Below are 24,623 nucleotides of genomic sequence, written 5' to 3' on the forward strand. Positions count from 1 at the left end.
GCACTAGCTTTTATTATCCATACAGCCATCATAAGTTGAGACATCAAAAAATTGGCAGCATCTCCTACATAGTGTGTTGAAACTAAGTCTAGAAGCATCAGTGGGTCCAATAGCATTATATTCTAGAGGCTATAAATGGAATCACAGATAGAAAAACACGATTTCTTTTTGACAGTTCCTCTCTGCAGTTGTCTTTTTTAACCTTTAACTCATTTAGCTTATTTAATCTAATTTTTTCCATCAGACATGAGGAAGGAATTTGACTACAAATAGGTGACGATTAATATTGCATTAGAAAAAAATATTGCACTATTAAAATGAAAGCACAGTTATACATTCAAGGCACATTTCAAACCGACACCCTAGCCTGACAGCCTTTCAAGAATCCTGCACTGCTCACACATCTCAAAAGATTCTTCAATAACAGGGTTGAGTTTAAGCTTATATGTCAGGGCACAATGCAGCTCTTGTTTATCTCCATATGGAGGTGCATACACAGAATTCTCAAAAAGTAAAGAAAGCAAAGCCTTTAAAGGAAAAAGTCAAGAGCCTCCCTTTTGACAGAAGCAGCCTATTTCAACAGCTGATTCCCTCCTTTAAAGAATATGGCACACATAAAATAAATACAGATCGCAAAAATTAACAAATCATCATAACTGTCTAATACATCCTGGGCTGGCTGCGGAAAAACAAGATCATTTTGGATTTATATCTGTAAGTATGGGATTTCCTGGACAGCTAATATCCACAAACAATCAAAGACAGAGGCCCATGAGAAAAAAAGCAGCATTATTTCCAATTTGAGCTGAGAGTCGTGATTTTTAAAGGGCTGAACAGGAACTGGAGTTGAAATCTGAAGCAAGAAAATTCCTTTACTCGGCACTGAAGGACACTCTGCTGTGTTTCTTTTGGCCTTGTCAGAAGTTTTTAGGTCATTGGGCTTTGGATATTACAGCAAATTAAAATCTTACAAGTTCAGAAACTTTGAAAATGACAAATAACTCCCCCCCGCCCCCCGCTTTTTAAACTAATGATACTTCGCTAAAAAGAGTCAAAGCTCTTTCATGATACCTGTTGCCAATATTAGTGCCACCGAATGATCTCATCTTTCATTCTGGCTAAATTCCAACACACAATTTCATTAACCCAGGTACTGCAGGTGATAAAACTAATTTTTCCCTTAAGAGACAGCTAAAAAGTACCAGTTACACATTCATGAAGTACCAGCAATCAAAATTATGGATTTTCTAAAAGGTTTTTAACTACTTTTATTGAAAGGAAAATCGCTGTCTCAGACATTTGTGACACTATTGCTAATAATAAATTTTACCATTTAGACATAGCAGTAATATGGTAGACAGTGTCAATAAAAGTATGAAACAAAGATGATCCTTGTCTTTTAAGTAATGCTTTCTGATTATACACCGGAAATTATAATGTGAAACATAAACTAAGAACACTTACAAATATAACATATAATAATATAAGACAATATGTTGAGGTATGTATATACAGTGTGCAATAAATATCTCATAATATATATACAGATTTACATTTCTGAGATTTTCTAGTATACCTAGAATATTAACCACGAAATAAAAATTGTGTATAGATGCATATAAAACTACAATTATATGAATTAGACTAAACTCGCTAGCTCTTCGCTTACGAATAAGTTAGAATGAAGTATACAAACATTTGTGATGTTTGTTATCTTTGGGCTACTTATCTAAAACTTTTCCTTCTAATATTCTATATATCACTAGAGGGCACTGTGGTATTTAGGCCACTCTGACCTCTTTAAGCAGTGTAACTATTGGAAAGGTCTTCAACTTCCGTACAATGTCAGAAAGGTTAATAAGGATGTTGTAAAAGAAACTGCAACATTCAAATTTGAACAGAAGCTCAAAATATGTAACAGCCTAGAAAATAAAACCAGTTCTTTCATCAATAAGTGTCAACATGTTTTCACAAAGAACAGATTTCATGGAACAACTGCACTTCAGCAGCCTTACTATCATTTATAATGGATTAACAGTTGGAAACACCTTTAGCCAGCAAATCTTTATATTTATGTTTGAAAAAACAAATTGGGGACACCATGTTTTAAACATAAAAACACACATAGACTAGTCTTTTCTGCTCTAACCGCTGGATTAAAAGTTTCTGTTGTGCTAACTGCAGACGATTTCACTGCAGAACATTCTGACATACAAATGATAGCAATTAATGTGTTTGAAATAATTTATGATTTCCGGCTTCCTTCAACATGTATTAGCATATACCTGGTTTCTTTAACCCACACTTTGTTTTTCCAAAACCACAAACATAGTTGCTGGAATTTCATGTGGAAGTGCTTAAGGGGTTGAAAGTTAACACCTTTGTGAGCTGAGCTGCCTCACAGTTGCTGCTAAACAAAAGCCTCTTTGTAGAAGCTTTCTTGAAATGTTTTCTTAACATGTTCCAAGTAGTTTTAGGCAGGCAACTAAAGTAAACAAGATGTTACCATGATAAAAACACTTGTGAAAACATTACAGACTGCACTTAGTAGTTTCTTTCATGGAAACCCTCCTTAGTTTCATTAAAGTTAAATTCACATGAAGCAGGCAACCGGCATCTCTCTATGTATGATTGCCACATCTCTCAAAAGGGGTGTGTATCCCATTTAAAATACATAATCAAATTACAGATGTTATTCTGACACTGAAAATACCCAAATCACGATACAATTAAAATGAAATACAGGGCACAGTCCTGCAAGGCATGGTTTGATCCTGCACTGCAATATGTGCCCTGAATGCCTGCGTATCTTGACAAGTACACCATTGCCCATCTGAACAAAGATTTTCCGAAACTAGCAGTACTGTAAGGGGAGAACCAATCCCTTTCCTGTACATAATCTTTAAAAACACAAGAGAATGAAATAAAGCTTGTCAATTTTTAACGTAATTTCATATGTTGCTGTTCTTTCATTTCAGATTACGATGTGGGTAACAGGTAAACATATGATACAAGGCATGTCTGCCCCCTAAAGCCTTCACCTTGGTTTTGTGGAGTTAGGAATAAGGCCACTGCATCACAGCAGGGAAACTGGACTTTTTTTTTTTTTTTTTTGTATTACCTAAGTATTCTAGGCAATGCAGGGTGCAACTATTTCATTAGACTTAGAAGAAGCACCTGCTGATATCAATTAGCTCTGACTGATACAGCCACTGTATAATAACCAGTGGCTAAGAGATAACCAAAAAACCAAAAAACTAAAACGGCAACTTATTTGGAAAAGAAATAGGGAAATAAATGAATACAATAGACTGTGTGTCTGCTGGTTGTGATAAGCATCCTCCTGTTGGCTGTGAGTGAAAGACAACCAGGATTGTTATTTGTACAGTATTTATCTTTGAAATCAAGGGCCCTGTGGTGTACCTCACCTTGGGAACAAACACTACAGAATGATCACAGAAGAGTGTTAAATCTCTGTTTTTGATTTACCAACAGTTACGATATTTCTTCCTCAGGAGGAAAAAAAAAAAAAAAAAAAGAACCATGATTTTAGACCTTCAAGTCCTTTTTCTCCTTTAACTACGGCATCATTTTATTGGCATATAGCGCTTTCATTCCACGTATAACTTCTCTTCACTCTCTATAACAGACCCTTTCACTTGGGTGAATGAAATTAAGTAATGCTCAACTGACATGGAAACTGTATTTCATTTAGTGGGGGCTATATTTTTTTATCTTGGGCTGGATATTAAAAGACCTGTGCCTTCAAAGATTTTACAAGTATGGTGGGTACAATTACAATTATCTACCGTTATGAAAGCTTCTACCATTTTCAGCATTATTTCCTACCTATCTTTTCAGTAAATAATAAACTTTCAAAAATAACAATAAAATGTAAGGTTTCAGAGTAGCAGCCGTGTTAGTCTGTATTCGCAAAAAGAAAAGGAGGACTTGTGGCACCTTAGAGACTAACAAATTTATCTGAGCCTAAGCTTTCGCCGATGAAGTGAGCTTTTTTTAATAAAATGTAAGGGCATCCACTCCACAATAGGGGCAAGAAAATCTGGAGGGCTACAGTATCATTATATAAAGTGCTGCCCGCTTCTCTAGCAATGTCAATTTGGTGCCTGGGGATATCCATTCTGCATATATTCTGGGTGAAGTATCACACAGCACTGATATCATTTTATCATTTTGTAGAGAGATAATCCCTTGGATTGTAGCATTCGTGTACTGGGAAAATTTAGGCAACTCAACAGGTATAAGAAATACGAAATACTCTACTTTTGCTGTTGTTGTTGAGAGACAATTTAAGAGGGAAAAAAAAATAGACACCTGAACACTGAAAGTGGAAAAAGAATCTAAATATGGAGGTTTGGATTGCTTAGGGAAAGTCCAGATGGAACTGTTTACCTGTAGGCTATGGCTCAAATTTAGCCAAGGTTAGAAATTACCTGAAATTGTTACAATCTACTGGTTGTTCGCAGATCTCTATGAAAGGAGTGTGTGGTCTCAATCCACCTCCTCGTGGGACAGATGAATGCACCACAGATGTATCACCACAACTGACACTAATAGGAAACCTTTCTTATAGTGTCAGCAAAAAGCCCAATGACTGAATGCACCGACACTGAAATACCCATCATTCATAAAGGCGGCCCTGCCGTGTTGCAGGTGAAGGGTTGGGGCACACTGACAGATAGCCTACTTTGCCCCTATCCATGATGCATTATCTGGGCAGAATCTGCCCCTTTATCGTGCTCAGTACTATCTTACTCCAAAAGTAGTCTTTCTAAAATTAGTGGGGTCCAATCCCAGAGAAGGGACTACTCAAAGTGAGCAAAGGCGGCAAAATCTGCCCCATGTGAATAAACCAAGAATTCCAGTCTCCAAAGCTGTCAAATCCAGAACCTTTCCCTTCACTAAATGTAATGAAATTTAGAATTGTTTTAAAGAACTAAATGTTATAGAATGGCATATGAATATAAATGAGCTGGCAAGTCTGAGAGATTAGCATTTATTTCACTAAGTGAACAACAGGATGAACTGAAAGAAATGAGGCCACCCTTCATGGAAATCTTATGACTAGTACCTTCTTATTTTGTAATCCTCTTATAATGAGACCTTTTTCATTACTGCACCACTCCTTACTTGTAATGTATTCTTAGACGGGGCCTGTTCTTGCTCTCACTGAAGTCAAATAGGGGTTTGCCAGTGATTTGATTGGGACCAGGATAGACCCATTGTGTTTTAGAAGCAAAAATTTTAATCCAGGCCGCAATGTACCATATTAAAAACAAAACAACACAAAATATTCTTCAGAACTGTCCCGAGAAAGAACAGACACATCTAAGAGTGTTTCCTAAAGATTTGGGAATGAATTCTGCTCAGTTGCTCCGGTGTCCATCTCAAGCAATTCTGTGGATTTCTATGAATTTATTCCATTTGGATAGTATTGTAAATAGGACAGTAGAATTTGGCCCTTTGTGCATCCACAAATGTTGCTGGAGCATTTGGTCTGTGTTGGATGTAACAACAAGACAGCCATAGCAAATCTAGGAGCTGTTAGCACACATCAAAATTCAAGAGGAGCCCAAATGTACCAACAGTCTAATTGTGCCTAGTGATCCACTCAGAGATTATATGTGATGCAACATTAACACATTTACACTTCAGCTTTGAGGGAGGAAGTGGATACTTGCAGAAGAGCTATGTGAGATTTATTACAGCCTTCCTTTCCCTGTGTTGGGATCCATGCATTACCACACACTAGCCAATAATGCACTGTTGATGCAACATGTAAAACTGTATACTTTGGCAGTGAGGAAAAGGTCAGCAGAAAACTGCAGGGGCTGAATCAATATAATTAGTTTATTTTTAGTAGTGTAGACTTTGTTCATTAGTTACTTATTTGACATAAATTAATTTCACCTGATGCCTTGCAATTCTCTCTGATCAATTAAGGTGTTAATATAAGACTAAATTTCAAAAATAAGTGAAATAAAGGTTAATTTAAAGTTGCATTGTGTAAAATTTCAGTAATTTTTTTAAAGAATAGAATATTCAAATAGAAAAACACTTTAAAGTAGACTGTAGAAATTCAAACACTATATTTTATAGCAACATAGTATGCAGGAGACTATTTGAGTCATAGATTTCCTTTTTCCTAAAGGGATAATTTACCATCCCCTATTAAAATGTACATTAGACATAATCCAAAACCCACTGAAATTAATCTGTTTTTTCTATTGCCTGGGATCAGGCCCTTGGTGAGTGAGTGACAGCATACAAAAATTACAGAGCATCCTCAGGATAAAATATAAGTGCCAATAAATAAATAAATACATAAAACTTACTTTAGAAATGACTGGAAGTCTTCACAAACTGCTTCACAGCCTGGCCATTTGCATACACCATGTCCATAGAGCGGATGGCTATGTGAGTGCTCCTCGTGGGATAAACTGATGGAAAGAAACAAAAAGAAAGGAGGAGAAGCATTGTAACTGAAGGCTCTGAATAAATTCATCTTGGCAAAGACGCTAAAAACAAAACACACAGGTTGAACACCACAACGAATAGAGGATCCCAAAATATATCATTACGGTTCATGAACCCTACTTACCCTGCCCTTGATTTCTAAAAACAAAATTAAATATCATTTGCAGCCTGAATATATGTGCCATCCGAGATCTCTCGTCTTTACCTCCTACATTTCATTCATTAACTAAAAGCTTTGTAAAGGATGGAAATGAACATGGAAGGGGAAAATCATTTGACAGACTTGCTTAATACTCTACTTGATATTTTGATGAGAAATTTATGAATATTACACATTTACTGTTCAACTGCATCAGAATGAAAAGCTATTCCTGAACAGCAGCATAGTGTCTTAAAATACAATATATCTAGGACTTAACATTTCAAATTATTATATAAAGGAAAAAAACCTGGCTTTTGAGCTCTAATTTTAACACCATATTGTCCATCTTGCATTTTCTTCTCCTTACTGTGATGCCCTTTTTGCGCTAGTACAGACTTTTTACCCACCAATAAAGCAAATCACGAATATTTTCAAATGTTCAATTAATCATAAAAAAGGAAACATGTAATAATCAAAGAATTCTGCAATAGCAAAAGGTTAGCAGGGGCTATTACCATGTCTAAGCTTTGGCAGAAATATCACAGAGGTTACCAACTACCGAAACTAAGGTTAAAGAAAAAATTCTTATGAACATTAAGGGGTTAATCCTCCAGTGGGATTCCAATCAATATGTAATGATTTGACTGCACTGATCTAAGTCATGAGACGCTTTGATCCAGGCCATGTGGTGCTCAGGGAAATGTATCTGTTGCACTAACTGATGAACCATATTCTAAAATATCTTCTTTATTCAACTTCTGCATGGAAACTTCTTAAGTAAAGGAAATATTTTTGCAACAATTTCCGTAACCTTAGATGGCTTTAAGCATTAAATGCCAAAATAATATTGAGAGCTCTATTTTATACTCTCACACATATCTATTTTTCATAGCAAATCTTTTTGCTACAGTGTACTTCTGCCGTATTACGAACTTCAAACACACAAAGGATATGACTGCATACCAGCACCTAGGTGGGGTTTTATGACTTTTTTTATCCTGGATTACAGGTATATTTATGGATAAACACCTACATTTTGCCATCTTATGTCTATGCACATGTGGAAATGTCATTTGTTCTTGTTCTGGAACATTATCTCACCACGTATTACAACAAAGATTATAGTTACATTCTTTCTTTTTCACCGGATATGAGAACCACGCTGTTGTCTCAAACGCTCCCCGTCGTCTCAAACAATAAGAAACACGTGAGAATGTTTCTCCAAACCTCCCAGTTTCCATTACATCTCATCTTAGGCCCAATGGAAATCTCTGGACAACTGAGGTCCACACAACGCTTTCTGAAGGTAAAAGGTGTTTGGAAAAAATATTACAAAAATGTGCATAAGTGTTAATTTCCATTTTTCCATCCAAATGGAGTTTTTGAAGGTTTCCAAGCAGTTCCAAAACTCAGCAACCTAATTCTCCTACAAAACACAGACGGCTCAGAGGGTCATAAAGACCTTGTCTATATGGGAACTTTTATCAGACTATCTTTAATCAGTTTTTAAAACAAACAAGGAGGGAGAAACTATAGCTGATGAGTTGTTAAAAGAATGAAGGAACCAATCCACTCTCTGCAAGGAAGTTAGAAAGATGTTAAACCACACGTGTATTCTCAGTTGAAAAACAGAGTGCCAGGGTGGAGGAACACAGTCAACTCAAGACAGATACGGTGCAGAGTCAGGTATATTCTCTGAGGATGTGGAAGAATAATTTAAGAATACTGAAATGTTTAGTAACATCACTTTGTATATCTTAAAATATGAATAAAATGCTGCAAACCTCAGGAGAAAATGAGAGAAAAATCTACATAGATATCTTGCCTTTATTGTTATGTTATTATGAGGTTCATTTGATCCTGACAGGCTAAACAATGAAATCCAGATAAAAGGCTCGGCTTGATAGTTACAAACTCAAAACCAAAACAACAAATAAACTTGTATATCACAGGCCCGGTCTACACTTAAAAAGGTTTTGTTGGCACAGCCATGTTGGCTAGGCGTGTGCAAAAATAGCTAAGCCGGTAAAAGCACCATGTAGACAGAGTTATTATATTGGCAAAAATGTCCTTTTGCTGGCATTGCTTATTTCATTTGGGGAACTGGTATAAGTTATTCCGTGAAAGAAACATTTTGCCAATGTAAGCTGCAGCTTCCCTACGAGGGTTTGCTGGTATAGCTATATTGGCAAACCCTTTCTAGTGTAGACAAGGCCTCAAGTCTATTTACTCAACAGCATAATAAAGCTGGATACATTTTAGGACTGAAGTCTTACTAGGAGCATTTGCAGTCAATACTAAACGTAGACCTGGCTGTTCTTAAAATTAACAGATTTTTCATGTGGTTTGTTGTGTTTTTTATCAACTAGTTTTACAGCACAAGGATAAAGGGCAGGAAAATAAGCTTTGATGTTAACATCCCATTAAGATCAATGAAGACATTCACAGCTATGCCAATGGTATGGTTTAAGTGTGTTTGTCAGAATCAACAAAACTTTAGCACGTCAATTTACATAGTGAATGTTACACACACAACCAAGCTGACTAGGAAACTGCGAAGTGACAAGTAACAAGACAAAGTAAATTTTCAAAAGGTTCTGCAGGGTTTTCAGCATTGTAAATCCCATTATAATGCCAGTGGGAGTCATACAGTTTAAACACCTACATGGATTTTTTTAAATTAACCTCTTGGATTCTAAAGGCTACAGCCAAGTCTATGGGAAGATCCCATGATCCCTATGCATATTGTTTTAAATTGGGGTACAAATCTTTTTTTTCTTTCCAAGGATCTTCTGCATGACAGGGAGGGCATTACGGTACTCTGCCCAAAAACGTTCAAAGTATGTGACTGAAGGTGTCTAAGTGAATTCAGAGTTTTAACTATATCCGTGGGAATTCCTTATGTTAACCATAAATGGACACATGAAAAGTCAACACACTCACAATATATTTTAAATGGCATTATGCCTAAAGCACACATACAAGGAAGATTCCATCACCATTCAACAATGAACAGAAATGCTCAAAAACATTTTGGAAGTAGCTATTTTTAACAAAGATTAAAAATGCAAGCACTTCTGGGAGTTACTTTTTTGAAATTACTTGTTCCTTTACTTCTTTGTCCCTGCACTATTCTTGGATCTTTGGTGGTATATTTTGGGGACTTTCACATGCCCAGGTAAGTGTCCTGTTATTCAGTCTGGTTCATCCTGCTTCTATTGATAGTATTAAATATTGCCTGTTTGTTCAAGGAAACTAGAGTCTTCAAAAGGATTACTCCAGAAAAAGACAGAAGAGCAGAACAAGATTATGTACTGCATTTGGCATAATGAGGAAAAGACCAGAAGAAAATGAAAAATGAATTAAGAACTTGATTTTCCTTGAACTGTTCCCAGTACTAGACTAGTTTGAAAGTGAAGACCAAAATGCATTATGCTGAGGAAGACACATTTGGGCCCAGTACATTAAAGAAATTGTTCAAGAACATTTGTTTGTGTGCAAATATGACTTCTAAAATACTGCCACACACACAGAGAGACCATGGACACATGCAGATTGTAGAAGACAAGAATACTGGCAGGAAGAAGAAGTAAATCATTTGTTCCAGATCTTCCCCATTTATTTCTCATGACACTGAAAGAGTATATGTGCTTCTCTCTCACTCACACACACACATTCATGGATAACCTGCCAAGAATATATGTGATGTACAAGAAGTTTTTGGAAGTAAATCATACAGCATTACCTGATTTACACAAACAGCAGAGGTATGCGTGGCATAGGATCAAGTTGATTTTCCTATGTTGATTTTCCTATGCTCAGTGGATTTGGATTGCCCCTTCTTATTTGTAAATTATCTGTTTGTGAAACTCCAAAATAATACAGGGGCATGATAAAGTTAGACGCAGGCACATGAAATACAGTACTTCAGCCAAGCAAACTTTGTTGTGTAATTCTGTTTATTAATGACATGGATCATGTAGCAAAAATACAAATGATAAATCAGAAAATCCTTAACACGTGTCCACTTAACATTTATTTTTGATGCTTTCAATGTCCTGTCTCCATGCAGACTCCCTATAACTGCTCATCCAGGTGGGGTGAGGAGGACAAGGGACAGTCTGGCACTCTTATCTTCAACCCTGTCTTCAGCATCCACCTTGTAGATGGCCTCACAACCCACGTCGTCTTCAAACAAAGCGCTGCATTGTGCTTCCTACCTATGAGAGCCCTCCTCAGGCTTCAGAAGTAAGTTCACTATGTGCACTCTACCTCCAACAACTAGTACTGTTAAATAAACCTGTATATCAATGGAAGCCATTCAATTACTGCAGCCAGCTTAGTTTTTTAGGTTTGGGAGAAGAAATTTCTGCACTTGATTGCTCCATTTCTGGTACCAGAGATCCTCATTATAAATACAGAACCACATTTTTCCCCTGGAGAAACCATGGATAGCAAAGCCCAAAGGAAATGACAGTACCCCTAAGATACACAGTACCACTACCTCGGTGAGAAGAGTGGTACTTTGTTTCCCAAGTGTACTGTGCTGATTGAAATTCTGCATGAATGGCGATTGCCACCACGCTATGCAGCTGCAAAAAGCAGATGCTTTCTCTCTGTCCAATTCACTTGTTTCCCCACCACATTCTAGATCTAAGAGCACCACTCACAGTGCAAAATGTAGTCTCTTAAATCTCCATTCTTTGATCAACTTTGACATTCATAGCATGTAACTGTCAACGACCCAAGTTACTCAGCAGACGTGCTTACAGGAAAGATGATCCTGTTTTATTTCTATTGGTCAAGCTGGAATCAGAGAACTGAGATATGTTCTTAATGGCTTGTGCATCAGCATCATTAATAAAGATTCTACAGGCCAAATAATGCCTACAGTTACATCTGTACAACAACACTGTCTTCAAATTCTATTCTTGGTTAAACATCTGCAACCCTTCAATTTCCCCAGTTGCAAAGCTGCAACTTGGGGCATAAGTTGGCTTTGCAGTCAGAACTTAACTAGCAATTCTCTCACTAGAATAAAAAAAGCATAGAGTACTTTTCTTTATTGGCTCTGCAATGTACATGGCAGTAAAAAAAAAAAAAAGAAGAAAAAAGCTTAGTCGTTAAAGTAACTAGAAATTACTCTGAATCAGCACAGGGTCTGTTGAATAAGAAAGTGCTGTTTTTAGTCATTATTCAGATTAGAATTGGCTAAAAGGAGTCACTTTTAAATCAACAAATTATTCTTATAAAGAAACTTAATAATGCTCTTCATGCTGGGTTTTGCAAACTGGTAAAATGGAGCAGGGGACATTGAAATAGCTCTGCAGAGATACCCGTTATAATCAACAGTAAGACGTTTAACAACTTCTTGCAACATTACAACAATTTATTTAATTTATCAATTAGGCCATACTTACCAACTAGCCCTGAGAAATTGGGCACCAGGATTTCAAATGCTGGCTGAGTGTTGACATAAGAGTTATGTGTGGATCCAGGAAATTGAGGAAGTGCGAACCTCAGTAATAATGTTCCAGGCATCACAGTTTACTATACCTGAAGGTTCACAAATGTTGAAATGCTTCATATTCCATTACATCTCTTCAACACCGGTGAGGGGTGACAATCATTGCCAAAATATTGGGGAAAACAGAGAGTGATGTAAGAATCCGTACTTGATTCCCTGTTACTGTTGTGAAGAATATTCTTCCGCTTTAATGGCACTGAGAGAATGACTGAGTCACTGGCCCAGCAAAGGATGAAGGGTCTGTGCAATATCTTCTGCTACTCCCTTGGAAAGACTCTGCACAGTGCTTGAAGAAAACTGGAGGTGAGAGTACTAGGGGGAAGGGCTGAATTAGGAGGGGGATGGGTTAGTTCCCTCCCTCCCCCCCGGGGCAAACAGGAAAGGACTTCAACTTTGCCAGCTGCTTACAGAGTAGATTTCTGGGTACAACAGGGCTCTTCTGTCCAGATGGAAGTGCTGGAAATATAGCTCAGTCATCATTCCAAGTTCTTCCTTTTGTGGTCTCCTGGTTCTTTGTTTTACTGTTCTTTTATTTTGTCTCAGACTAACAGAGAAACGCAGATATATAACAGCACGGTTACATTATGATTGTTTTTAACCTGTACAGCACTGATTATCTAACTCTCAGTCTGTTATGTTGGGATATTGACAAAAGGAAAATTTTATATTAAATATCTCTGTACATCAAGTTATTTACAGCATATCAGACAATGAAGTATCCATACTCTTTAGAATGTGCGTGTGTGGGAATCCTAGAGTGAATAAGATGGAGTCTCTATAGAACAGTAATGAATTCATATGTCTATCATTCTTTCTTCCTCGCAGTGTGTTCTTTGCCTCTTTCGCACCCTGTAACCCTCATCATCTCAATTTTCCATCTGCTTTTAAAATCATGTTTAATTAGAGGATTTCACGTTCCCCTGTGATATCATACCCATGTTTAGAACTTCCAACTGGAGTGATTATGTACTAATCTAGTAAATGCCAGATTTAAGCTTTTTTTAAAAATAATTGAGATTATTGTTAATATCACAGGAACATAAGAATGGCCATACTGGGTCAGAGCAATGGTCCATCTAGCCCAATATCCTGTCTTCTGACAGTGGCCAATGCCAGGGGCTTTAGAGGGAATGAACAGAACAGGGTAATTATTGAATGATCCATCCCCTATTGTCTATTTCCAGCTTCTGCCAGTTAGGACACCTAGAGCATGGGGTTGCATCCCTGACTATCTTGGCTAATAGCCATCGATGGACCTATCCTCCATGAACTTAGCAAATTCTTTTTTGAGCCCTGTTACACCTTTGGTGTTCACAACTTCCCTTGGCACCAAGTTCCAGAGGCTGACTGTGTGTGAAGTAGAACTTCCTTTTGTTTGTTTTAAACCTGCTGCGTCTTAATTTCATTGGGCATCCCCTGGCTCTCAGGTTATGTGAAGGGTAAATAACACTTCCTTATTAACTTTCTCCACACCATTCATGATCTGATAGACCTCTATCACATCCCCCCTTAGTCTCTTTTCCAAGCTGAAAAGTCCCAGTCTTTTAAATCTCTCCTCATGTGGAAGCTGTTCCATCCCCCTCATCATTTTTGTTGCCCTCCCTGTATCTTTTCCAATTCTAATATATCTTTTCTGAGATGGGCAACCAGAACTGCACGCAGTATTCAAGGTGCATACCATGGATGTATATAGTGGCATTATGATATTTTCTGTCTTCTTAGCTATCCTTTTCCTAATGGTTCTTAACATGCTGTTCACTTTTTTGACTGCCACTGCACACTGAATGGATGTTTTCAGAGAACTCTCCATGATAACTCTAAGATCTCTTTCTTGAGTGGCAACAGCTAATTGAGAACTATTTTGTATATATATTTGGGATTATATTTTCCGATGTGCATTACTTTGCATTTATTAACACTGAGTTTCATCTTCCCTTTTCTGACCCAGTCACACAGGTTTGTAAGATCTCTTTATAACACTTTGCAGTCTGCTTTGGAGTGCTTTATTTTGAGTAGTTTTGTATCCTCTGCAAACTTTGCCACTTCAACCCTTTTTCCAGATTGTTTTTGAATATGTTGATCACTGGTCGCAGTACAAACTCCTGGAGGACACCGCTACTTACCTCTCTCCATTCTAAAAACTGACCATTTATTCCTACCCTTTTTTTCCTGCCTTTTAACCAGTTACCGATCCAGGAGAGCACCTTCCTTCTTATCCCATGACTGCTTACTTTGCATAAGAGCCTTTGGTGAGGGACTTTATTAAAGGCTTTCTGAAAGTCCAAGTATACCATAGGTCCACTGGATCACCCTTGTCCATGTTTGTTGACCCCCTCACAGAATTAGAATAGATAGTGAGGCATGATTTATCTTTACAAAACCTGAGTTGACTCTTTCCCAACAAATCACGTTCATCTATGTGTCTCATAATTCTGTTCTTCACTACAGTTTCAACCAATTTACCTGGTACTAAAGTTAGGTTTACTGGCTTGTAAATGCCAGGATCACCTCTGGAGCCTTTTTAAAAAAAACTGGCATCACATTAACTATCATCCAATCATCTGGTGCAGAAGCTGTTTAAGTGATAGGTTACATACCACAGTTAGTAGTTTTGCAATTTCACATCTGAGTTCCTTGAGAACTCTTACCATCTGGTCCCAGTGACTTATTACTGTTAAATTTATCAGTTTGTTCCAAAACCTCCTCAACTGACACCTCAATCTGGAACAGTTCCTCAGACTTGTCCCCTAAAAAGAATGGCTCAGGTATGGGAGTCTCCGTTACATCCTCTGCAGTGAAGACAGATGCAAAGAATTAATTTAGCTTCTCCACAATGGCCTTATCTTCTTTGAGTGCTCCCTTAGCACCTCGATCATTCAATGTCCCCACTGATAGTTGGGCAGGTTTCCTGCTTCTGATGTACTTAATTTTTTTTGCTGTTAGTTTTTGTGTCTTTTGCTAGTTGCTCTTCAAATTCTTTTAGGCCTAATTATACTTTTACACTTGACTTGCCAGAGTTTGTGTTTCTTTCTATTTTCGTTAGTAGGATTTGACTTCCAACTTTTAACTTTTTGACTTCCAACTTTTTGCTTCTAACTGCTTCTTTTACTGTTTAGCCATGGTGGCACTTTTTTTGGTCCTCTTATTGTGTTTTTTAATGTAGGCTATATATTTAATTTGAGCCTCTATTATGGTGTTTTTAAAAAGTTTCACTCTCATGACTGGACCTTTTAATTACTGTTTAACTAGCTCAATTTTTGTTAGTTCCCCTTCCTGAAGCTAAATGCTACAGTGGTGGGCTTCTCTGGTATTTTTCTTCCCACAAGGATGTTACATTTAATTACATTATGGGCACTATTAACCAACAGTTCCGCTACATTCACCTCTTGGAGCTGGCCCTGTGCTCCAGTTAGGACTAAATCAAGAATTGCCTCTCCTCTTGTGGGTTCCAGGATTAGCTGCTCCAAAAAGCAGTCAATAATGGGGTCTAGAAATGTTATCTCAGCAACCTGTCCCAAAGTGACATGTACCCAGTCAATATAGGGATAGCTGAATTACCCCATTATTACTGAGTTTACTATATTTATAACTTCTCTAATCTCCCTGAGTATTTCACAATCACCATCAGCATCCTGGTCAGGTGGTTGGTAGGATATCCCCATTTCTGTATTATTACTGTTCAAGCACGGAATGTCTGTCCATTCTATAGAGATTCTGTTGCACAGTTTGATTAATTTAAGATTTTTACTATGTTCGAATCTATGCTTTCTTTCACATATAGAGCCACTCCCCCACCAGCACAAACTACTCTGTCATTCCTATATATTTTGTGCTCTTATATTGCCATTTCCCATTGATTATCATTGTTCTACCAAATTTCTGTGATGCCTATTACATCAACATCCTCATCCTCATTTAATATCAGGCACTCAAATTCACCAATCCTAGTATTTAGATTTCTAGCATTTGTATACAAGCAAAATTTGTCATTTTTTGTTGTCTGCCATTATGTGATGCAACTGACCGGGACCATTTTTCATTTGACTGTTTCTTTTCAGTTCTTACCTGTACTCTATCAACATCTATCTTCTCCTCTTCACTAGGATATAGAGAATCCCCATTAACAGAGCCTCCCGTACATGAATTATTTGGCCTCAGAATGCAGAGGATAACATTAATTAACTAGGAGTCTGAAATAGGAGACATTAATCATGTGTGAGAAACTTAGTCCTCCTTTGGGATTCATAAATTATAAGGCTAGAAGGTGCCATTGTGATCATCTAGTCTGATCTCCTACAAAATACACAGGACTTGAATCCCAGATCATCATATTAAAAGTCTGATGCTCTACCGGCTGACCTATCCAGGTTCATAACACATTTGAGCCAGGGATGGGTTTAAACCATACTAATCTTAAAGTTTGTCAGCATAAGTAAAGGAAAGAGAATAAAGTACAATGAAGCACAGTAGCATCAATATGTCAAAATAGTGTTTCATCTCTCACAGGAATTGCAATATTGATCTAATGGTAATGGCATTAAGGATAGAAAAACACTCATTGTAAAACTCATCGTCATTTACAAACCCAAACATATATTCAATGTACCTCACACAATATATGTAAGATATGATACCTGCCTTAAAGAGCCTATAGACTTAGGACAACAACAGGGAGATGTGGAAGAGGCCACAGGAACAGTAATGATCACAGTTACTTAGTATTCCTATTTCCCCAATCTATGAAGCTCCATCACATTTGATAGACTGTCAACTTGTTCAGGTTTTTCAGAATGATATATTATTTGATGCACGATACCCCATTTTCAGTCCCAAATTTGAGGAGATATAGGCCCATTTGGAACCGACTCTGTACTTCTGTGACTTGCCGGTGAATTCTGTAGTTACTCAAAAGGCACAAAAGAAAAACGAATGATAATAAAGTCAACGTCTGTGTTTGGCTACAGATAGGTGAAAGGTCAAGAAATGTGAGGTGAAAACCAAAAATTTAGAGATCCATATTTCACTTAATTAAAAAGCGAAATGGCAACCTTAATGAATCAACTATACTGATCTAGTACTGACCACAAATAGCTTTAAGGAGAATTAATGAACAACTCTGCCCTTTTCAAAATGTGGCAGTTTTTCCTTTCAGAAAAGATCATCTAGTTTACCTATATTTGTTTAGGAAGGGAAAAAAAAAAAACCCCTAACCCTGCCCCCCAAAGGCATTAACCAATACCAAGACCCAGGACCAATGGAAATTCATGTTCTACATCAAACTCATTGGAAGAAACAGGAATGGTAAATTAAATTTGAAATGACTACAACTTCAGACAAACCAGGTTAAAATTTGTTGTTCACAGGCTGATATCCTGTCTGATGTTTTTTTACTTGTGCATTGAAAAACTCTGACTGACACCCTAACGATCAGCATCAGAGATTGCAGCCTGGCCAAACTTGGGACCATTTGCTGGGCAGCTGCTTCAAGGAAGTTACTTCACCAAATGTAGCTAAACAATCACTTTAAGAGAGAATCAGGGATTGACTACCCCATCTCTGTCCCAACTGTGTGGCCTCCTGCAGGAGAGCAGATGTAGTGAGGTGCCTTGGCAGAGACATTGTGACAGAGTACGTAGAGACCTCAATACCTTTCTGCTGTAGTGGATTACATGTAGCAGACAGACTAGATTGTCAGAATGCTCCCGTCTGACCCTAAAAATCTATGATAGAACATCTTTGGTTAACAGTCAAAATTATGAAGCTCTAAATGTACTATGCACTTTTTCCAATATGCATATTATTACCCCCGACTTTTGACATCTCATGAAAACTGCTAAGGACTTGTATAACCACTAGTCTAACATGCCACTTTCTTTGGATGATTCGAGTGCATCTTTCTAGAACACCTAGGAGAAGTGATCATCACAAAAACAATTTTGATTCTGTAGCTTCTTTCAGCTGCAAGCTCTAATCTCCATTTGATTTTACTATAAACAAGTTTGCCCTGCTATTTAAAACTGATTTTTTTTCAATGTGGTGCCTGAATATCATCGTGAAGAGCACATCAGAAATACCTAGACAAATATGAACTGAAATGTTGGATTTTAAATTCTATTGTTACTAACTAATGAGAACAATTTCTCTCTCTCCTCTTTGTAACTTCACTTCATATACTTGCATATCATAATCACATCCTCATACTGCCTCTATTTTTCCAGGGTGTAGATCTTTAATTCCCTTTAATCTTTCTTCATAGCCCATTCCCTCCCTTTATCATCCTAGCTGCTCTCTTCTGTATTTGCTCCAATTTCTCTTTATCCTTTCTGCAGGATAGTGCCTAGTTGCATGTCTTATTCTGACTGTGGTTTAAATGGTGCTTTGTACTGTGTAACAGGGAAGAAGAGTCTTAAATGTGACAAACATGTTTGTACAGCCCAAGACTACATTTACCTTCTTAAGTATGGGTTCCAGCAAATACCTCATTTTAATTTGTCATGCTCTATAGTACCTACGTCATTTCCCACATAACCGATGCTTAGTAGCTGATGTGTCATTTTGAACATGTATTTTGGATTTTTATTACCTATCTGGACAACTCTCCACTTATCCTTGTTAAATTTCATTTTATTCCACTCTGCACAGTCCTCTAATTTATTCAGATGATGTTCGACAGATTCAGTATCTTAGGATCACATTTTTCTCTAATTAAGCTAACACTTTGACGATTTTTTCTCACTGATCTTTTGCTGATCCTGTTGCTCTTGCATACAGAATTCATGCTGGGGATGGGAGAGAGGAAAGATCTCCAGTCTTATTTAAGCACATGCCTAACTCTAAGCATGTAAGCAGTCCCGTTGACTTAAACGGGACTTGAGCTTCAATACCTTATGCGGAAGATCATATGTTCCAGTACATTTTCTACAGTAACTTTAAATGTAAGAACAGAATCCGAGGATGGGAAAGACTTCTGCCTGTATTGCCTGGTCATGTGGTCAATTAACATGGACTATTACACTTTAATATTTTACCACTATGATTCCATAGGCACAACAAAAACAGCACAGAAGGTGACTGTCACATCACATATACACAGTGAATTTGTTTTGTATGCCTCCTTCCACTAAATAATCTTGCAACATTTTTTTTTTGTAATTTACATGCCATTTTGTAAATATACCCTAAAAGTGTGAGGAAAGTGTATGATAAGAAAACAATGAAAATATATTAAATTATTTCTGCCACATGCTTTCCCTCAGGGAAAATTATAAAAAGCACCAAAATTCATAGGACACAAGTCTATCTATTTCCTCAGGGAAGCATGCTGAATCATACAGGTAGTGTAAATATCATATGCTGTTGCAGGTGTTAGGCTTTCTAATTGTTTTTGTTTACTAAAAGGAACAACAAATAGTCACGCTAAAGCAGAACAACATTTGGCATGAAAATCATAGATACCAGAGCAGCCATACATTTTGCTTTCTTGTTAATAACTTAAAGCTTTTTGAAAGACACTCATTTTCCACACGCTCCATTGGGGAAATCCCTTTTGCCATACTCTGTCCATGTTGTGATTGTGGGCTGGCTCCCATTCCAGGAGTGGTTCATCACAGGATACTTGGGGTATGTCTATATTGGAAAGAAGAACCCATGGCACCAAGTCTCAGAGCCCAGGTCCATTGATTTGGACTCATGGGGCTCGGGTTGAGGGGCTAAAGATAGCAGCGTAGATGCTCCTGCTCAGGCTAGAACCTGTTGCTGGGTTTCAGAGCCTGAGCGGGAACCTCTACACTGCTATTTTTTAGCCACACAGCCCGAATCCCATGAGCCTGAATCAACTGACTAGGGCTCTGACACTTGGCACCTTGGGTTTTTCCTTGCAGTGTAGACATACCCTTAGACACACTCTGTAGACTTGCTGAGAACATATGCTCTTCTGAACAGGTATACTCAACTTACGTCACAAGTGGAGCATGTGGAAGAAAAACAATAGCACAACACAACAGAAAAAAGGGAAGAAAAGGACCATGCTTGTGTATACAGGATGCATATTTATGTATACAGGCCATCTACGGCTATGCAAGTTCTGAGTTAATTCACAGTCTAAACAACTAAGAAAATGTTTCTTCTAAGAATGATTTCCTGTAAACTCTGCACTGGTATGCTGCAAACAGAACAACCGCACTGGCAGAGTTAACCATGTGCTACTAAGAGTAACCAAAAATGAAACCAGCAAGATTGTTCTGGAATTTGCTCTGAGCTGATTTTTTTTTTTTTTATTAATCTTATAACTCGGATTCTACAATAAAACAAACTGCAGAACATAGGTTGCTGAGAGTTAAAACCTACTTTTCACACTACATTGACCAAAGCACCCACAGGCACAGCTACAATGTCTTTCTATGAATGGGACAGATTGCCATATGGATGCAGACACTGAACAAGCTGTACAACTCTCGGCGACAAGTGCCTAGGGGACTGTCCTATATTAGCACCACCTGTGCTGTGGAAATTGTGCTCTATATATGAAATGGCATTTAAGGACCCATCAGGATGTTATTTTTGAGTACACACAAAAAGGAAAATTACAGTTAAAAGAATTCTCTGGCTAGCATATCTGTTGCTCAATTCCTGAAATAGTTTCCCAAAGGAATAGTTATCTTCTTTATTCACACAGCCTGAAATGACAAGCTGCAACATGTACTAACAATTTCCCTTTGTGTGTTTACACCATTGTTTTAATGAGCAGAATATACTTTATAATATACATATGCCTCTACTGATTACATAGAAGAATATAAAAAAATGCGAACACACCTTAGAGTCACCTGCCATATGAAAAAAACACATTTGCATTACACAAATGAGCAGCTGCTTAGATGTGAAAACCAAGCAACATATGATAGGTTGGTTTCCCCAACAATATGCAGGCACAAACCCCTTAACAAATTATGGGATTTCAGCAAATGTCTCTTCACTACCTTGAAAATATAACCCTATTTGCCTTAAAATATAATAATAATAATTAAAACAAAAGCATTCCAGATTAGCACAAGATTTTTGGAGTTGTGAGGGAAGGACAAAGAGATCTTTGCATCTGTACCATTTCATGTCAATCCTGAATGAGAACAAATTCCTCCCTCAATCCTTAAAAAATAAAAGATGCAAAGAAAAAGAAAAAATAAATGGAATTAAACAAAAACAGTTGTAAAATGAGCATTACAACCTGGGGTAAATGATATCATTTTATTGAAAAACTGATTTTTCCATTAAAACATGGTGAAATGGATGAACTGTACACAGCTTAAGGATGGTGTGTTACTTTAAATGACACTCAGTACCTTAATGGTAAGACGCATTATGTGATATAACAGCTGTCATACTCAATGCTGGAGTTTTATTGAACAGCAGAGTAAATAGTCCTATGAAAATCATCTAACTTAATCCTAATTTTTAAGACATTTTCCAGGGTGTTTCTTTTTCCTTCCCCGATTGTTTTCTGAAAATAATACAGCTCTTCTTCATCTCCCTGACCAGCTCTTTCCAATAGTTAGCATCTATGGAGCATATACTGAGAAATGATTCTCTTGCACACAAGAGAAAAAAAGAAAACATGAATCCCATAGTTTAATGTAAATAAAAAAATAAAAAAAGATAAGAGAAGTCAACTTTTAAGACCAATATATAAACATCTTTAATTGAAAGAGAAGACATTAGCTGGACACTAAGTACTGAGACAGGAATGTGTTACTAAAATTCTAGCTGCCACAATTAAATAAAGTGCACATATGTACACAATTAGCAGAAAACTATCAGCTATTTATTTGGTATGTAAAAAAACCATTAAGCTGAATTAAACAGACGTAATTATCTGAGCTGCAAGAAAAGGGAGGAGATATGCAAAGTACTCAGATATCAAACAATGATTTGTTGGCCAGATGGAGGTACAAAACAATACATATGCTAAAATTTGGAAAAGTTCTGCTGTGTGTCTGCCAAGGCTCACCCAATCTATTTAAAGTGTTTTGAGTTTTTTTCATATACTAATTTAGAGTTGGGAATTGTATAACTGATCATTATTGCACGTGACCAGAAACAAATGAACCATTCAAGTTAAGAAGTTCTCTGATGTCAGGTCAGGTTCCTGAGGACTGTAAAGTGGCAACCATAACACTATTATTCATAAAAGTGGCCACATGATAAAGTAAGCAATTACAGACTGGTTAGCTTAATATCACTTGTGGAGGGAAATCCCAGGAACAATTTTGTGGGACTTTGTGAGAATACCCTGAAAAATATAATCTGATTAAAGACCTCAGACATGGGTGGATGAGGATATGGTCTCGCGTAACTAATTTGCTGGCATTCCTTGAAGAAATGACTATCACGGTACACGGTGCACATGGTAAATATAGCCGATGTTATATATTCTGCTTAAAAACACCCCACTGACAATGAAAATTAGCAACTATGGACCTGGGGCATGCAAGAGGGAATTTTTAAAAAGCAGGTTGGGTAGAAAACTGACTCCGTCCAGGAAAGCAAATGGCATTGAATGGTATCTTCTCTAGCTGTAATGAGACTGCCAACTGTATGCTGTCCTGACACGTTTTGAGCTATGCAGAATTTAAGCAAGATGAATAAATGGAAGGAAAGCAGGAAACAGATCCCCAGCTTGCATGAAGAGTCATAGCTCCCCTGGCGTCAATGGGGCTGTGACAATTTTTGCCAGGTGCAGCTCGGCCCCAAAAAGTTTAGCCATCCTGCTCGTGCTAGATACCATGAGGAATGAGGCAGCTAGATGCAGAAGGTTTTTGACCATTTAAGTGGAAGTTTCATAGAGGCTTTAAAAGAACAACTATATGTCTGGGGTCAAAACAGAGACTTTGGATCAAATTCAACTCTGGAGTAACCGAGTGCAACTGCATTAATGTCAATGGACTGCACACGCTTATGTACCAGGGATGAAGCTGGCCCAATATATTAAGGGCCAGATTCTGATGCACTTACTCGCCTTGAGTTGTGCTCACCTACTCTTTGAATAGTTCCACTGAAATCCTGGAGTAAGGCACTTCTTAAGGCGTGTAAGGCTGGTCGAATCAGGCTCTAAATGGCACAACCATGCAACACAAACCAAAGTCTACATGCTCCCCTGCCCATGGGGATGGTTGGAGTTGGTCCTGCTTTGAGCAGGGGGTTGGACTAGATGACCTCCTTAAGTCTCTTCCAACCCTAATCTTCTATGAGTCTATGTAAAAGTGCAGGAAGGAACAATATCCATCACCTCTTGTGAGCTTCCAGCGAATTACATCATCCGCTCAGTACCACCTGTATTGTGGAAAAGGAGAGGGACTGGCATTGATTATTAGAGCAAGCTGAGCTCCATGGGTAATACTGTAATGTCCATGGTAACCTCATATATATACGAAGCCAAATGCAGGGTCCGCTGATGTCTATATGATCCTCACTCCCCCCCCCCCCCTTAGGAGTAGGGTTGGTATGTGGGGGAGGAGGGCAACTTTTTGATGCCTTTAGCTGCCCTTCCCTATGTGACACCAAAACTCCCTTATGCAGTATGTTAAAGACACAGAGTTATTGCTGGTCAGGGCTGTAATGACTTACAGGGCTCACTGCACTGTTATCTACATTTAGGAGGGAAACGCATCCAGTGTGCATGTTCCTAACTCCTCCCCTCCTGGCCGACCTTGGTCAGGCAAAGCTGCAACTGGAAGAGATGTGGGTGCGACAGGCAGGAGGACGCCGCTTTCCCCTTCAATCCTGTTACAGTAGGTTCTCCGTAACTTGGATCCATATGCAATGGAGGGAATCACATGCATTTCTGTTGTGCAGAACACAGGAAAAGGTTCTTAACAGTTGGCCTACGGAACAGGGCTCAGCCTTCCTTTAAGGCAGAATGTAAGGTGAAATGCAACTGAAACTCAGATTTTACAAATACCTGTTTGATGGAAAAGTGGAAGGGGTGGAAGGAGGAAATAAATCGGATGTAACCTAATAGATGTAGGCCGATGATAGAGGTATAAGGAGTGCATACTGATGAAGGTTTCAAAAACCAACTGCACAGAAGAAAGTGGATGTGGAGGAGCAGATTCTCCCTTGCCCTGCATCACTGGCACCAGTGCAGAATGAGTGCCAATGACTACACAAGAAGCAAGGCAATGGATAATCGGACCCCGGGAGTATATAGGGACAATAGGCCAAATTATTTCATCCAGATAATATTTCATCATATTAATAACGGGCCACATTCTGTAATCTATAATCAAGCTGAACCACTATTCACTCAGTTAAGGGCCATTGAATTTAGCCCAATGATTGGTTGGCATTAGGGCTGCCAATTTTGGTTGGACATATTCCTGGAGATTTCATCACATGACAATTCCTGGAGACTGGAGACTTAATTCCTGGAGACTCCGGGCCAATCCTGGAGGGTTGGCAACC

The 24,623-nt window shown here is 38.0% G+C and overlaps 1 protein-coding gene across 16 annotated transcripts in view; it reads right to left on the reverse strand.

Moving 5' to 3' along the window:
• FOXP1 (forkhead box P1) overlaps positions 1-24,623 on the reverse strand; it is a 495,960-nt gene that overhangs the window by 46,562 nt on the left and 424,775 nt on the right. For all 16 annotated transcript variants that reach the window (XM_077820968.1, XM_077820967.1, XM_077820966.1 and 13 more), the window contains one exon: positions 6,357-6,461. In XM_077820968.1, the coding sequence (XP_077677094.1) occupies positions 6,357-6,461 (105 nt within the window). The remainder of the gene's footprint in view (positions 1-6,356; positions 6,462-24,623) is intronic.

This window comes from Eretmochelys imbricata, chromosome 7 (assembly GCF_965152235.1).
Source record: "Eretmochelys imbricata isolate rEreImb1 chromosome 7, rEreImb1.hap1, whole genome shotgun sequence".
Lineage (NCBI taxonomy): Eukaryota > Metazoa > Chordata > Testudines > Cheloniidae > Eretmochelys > Eretmochelys imbricata.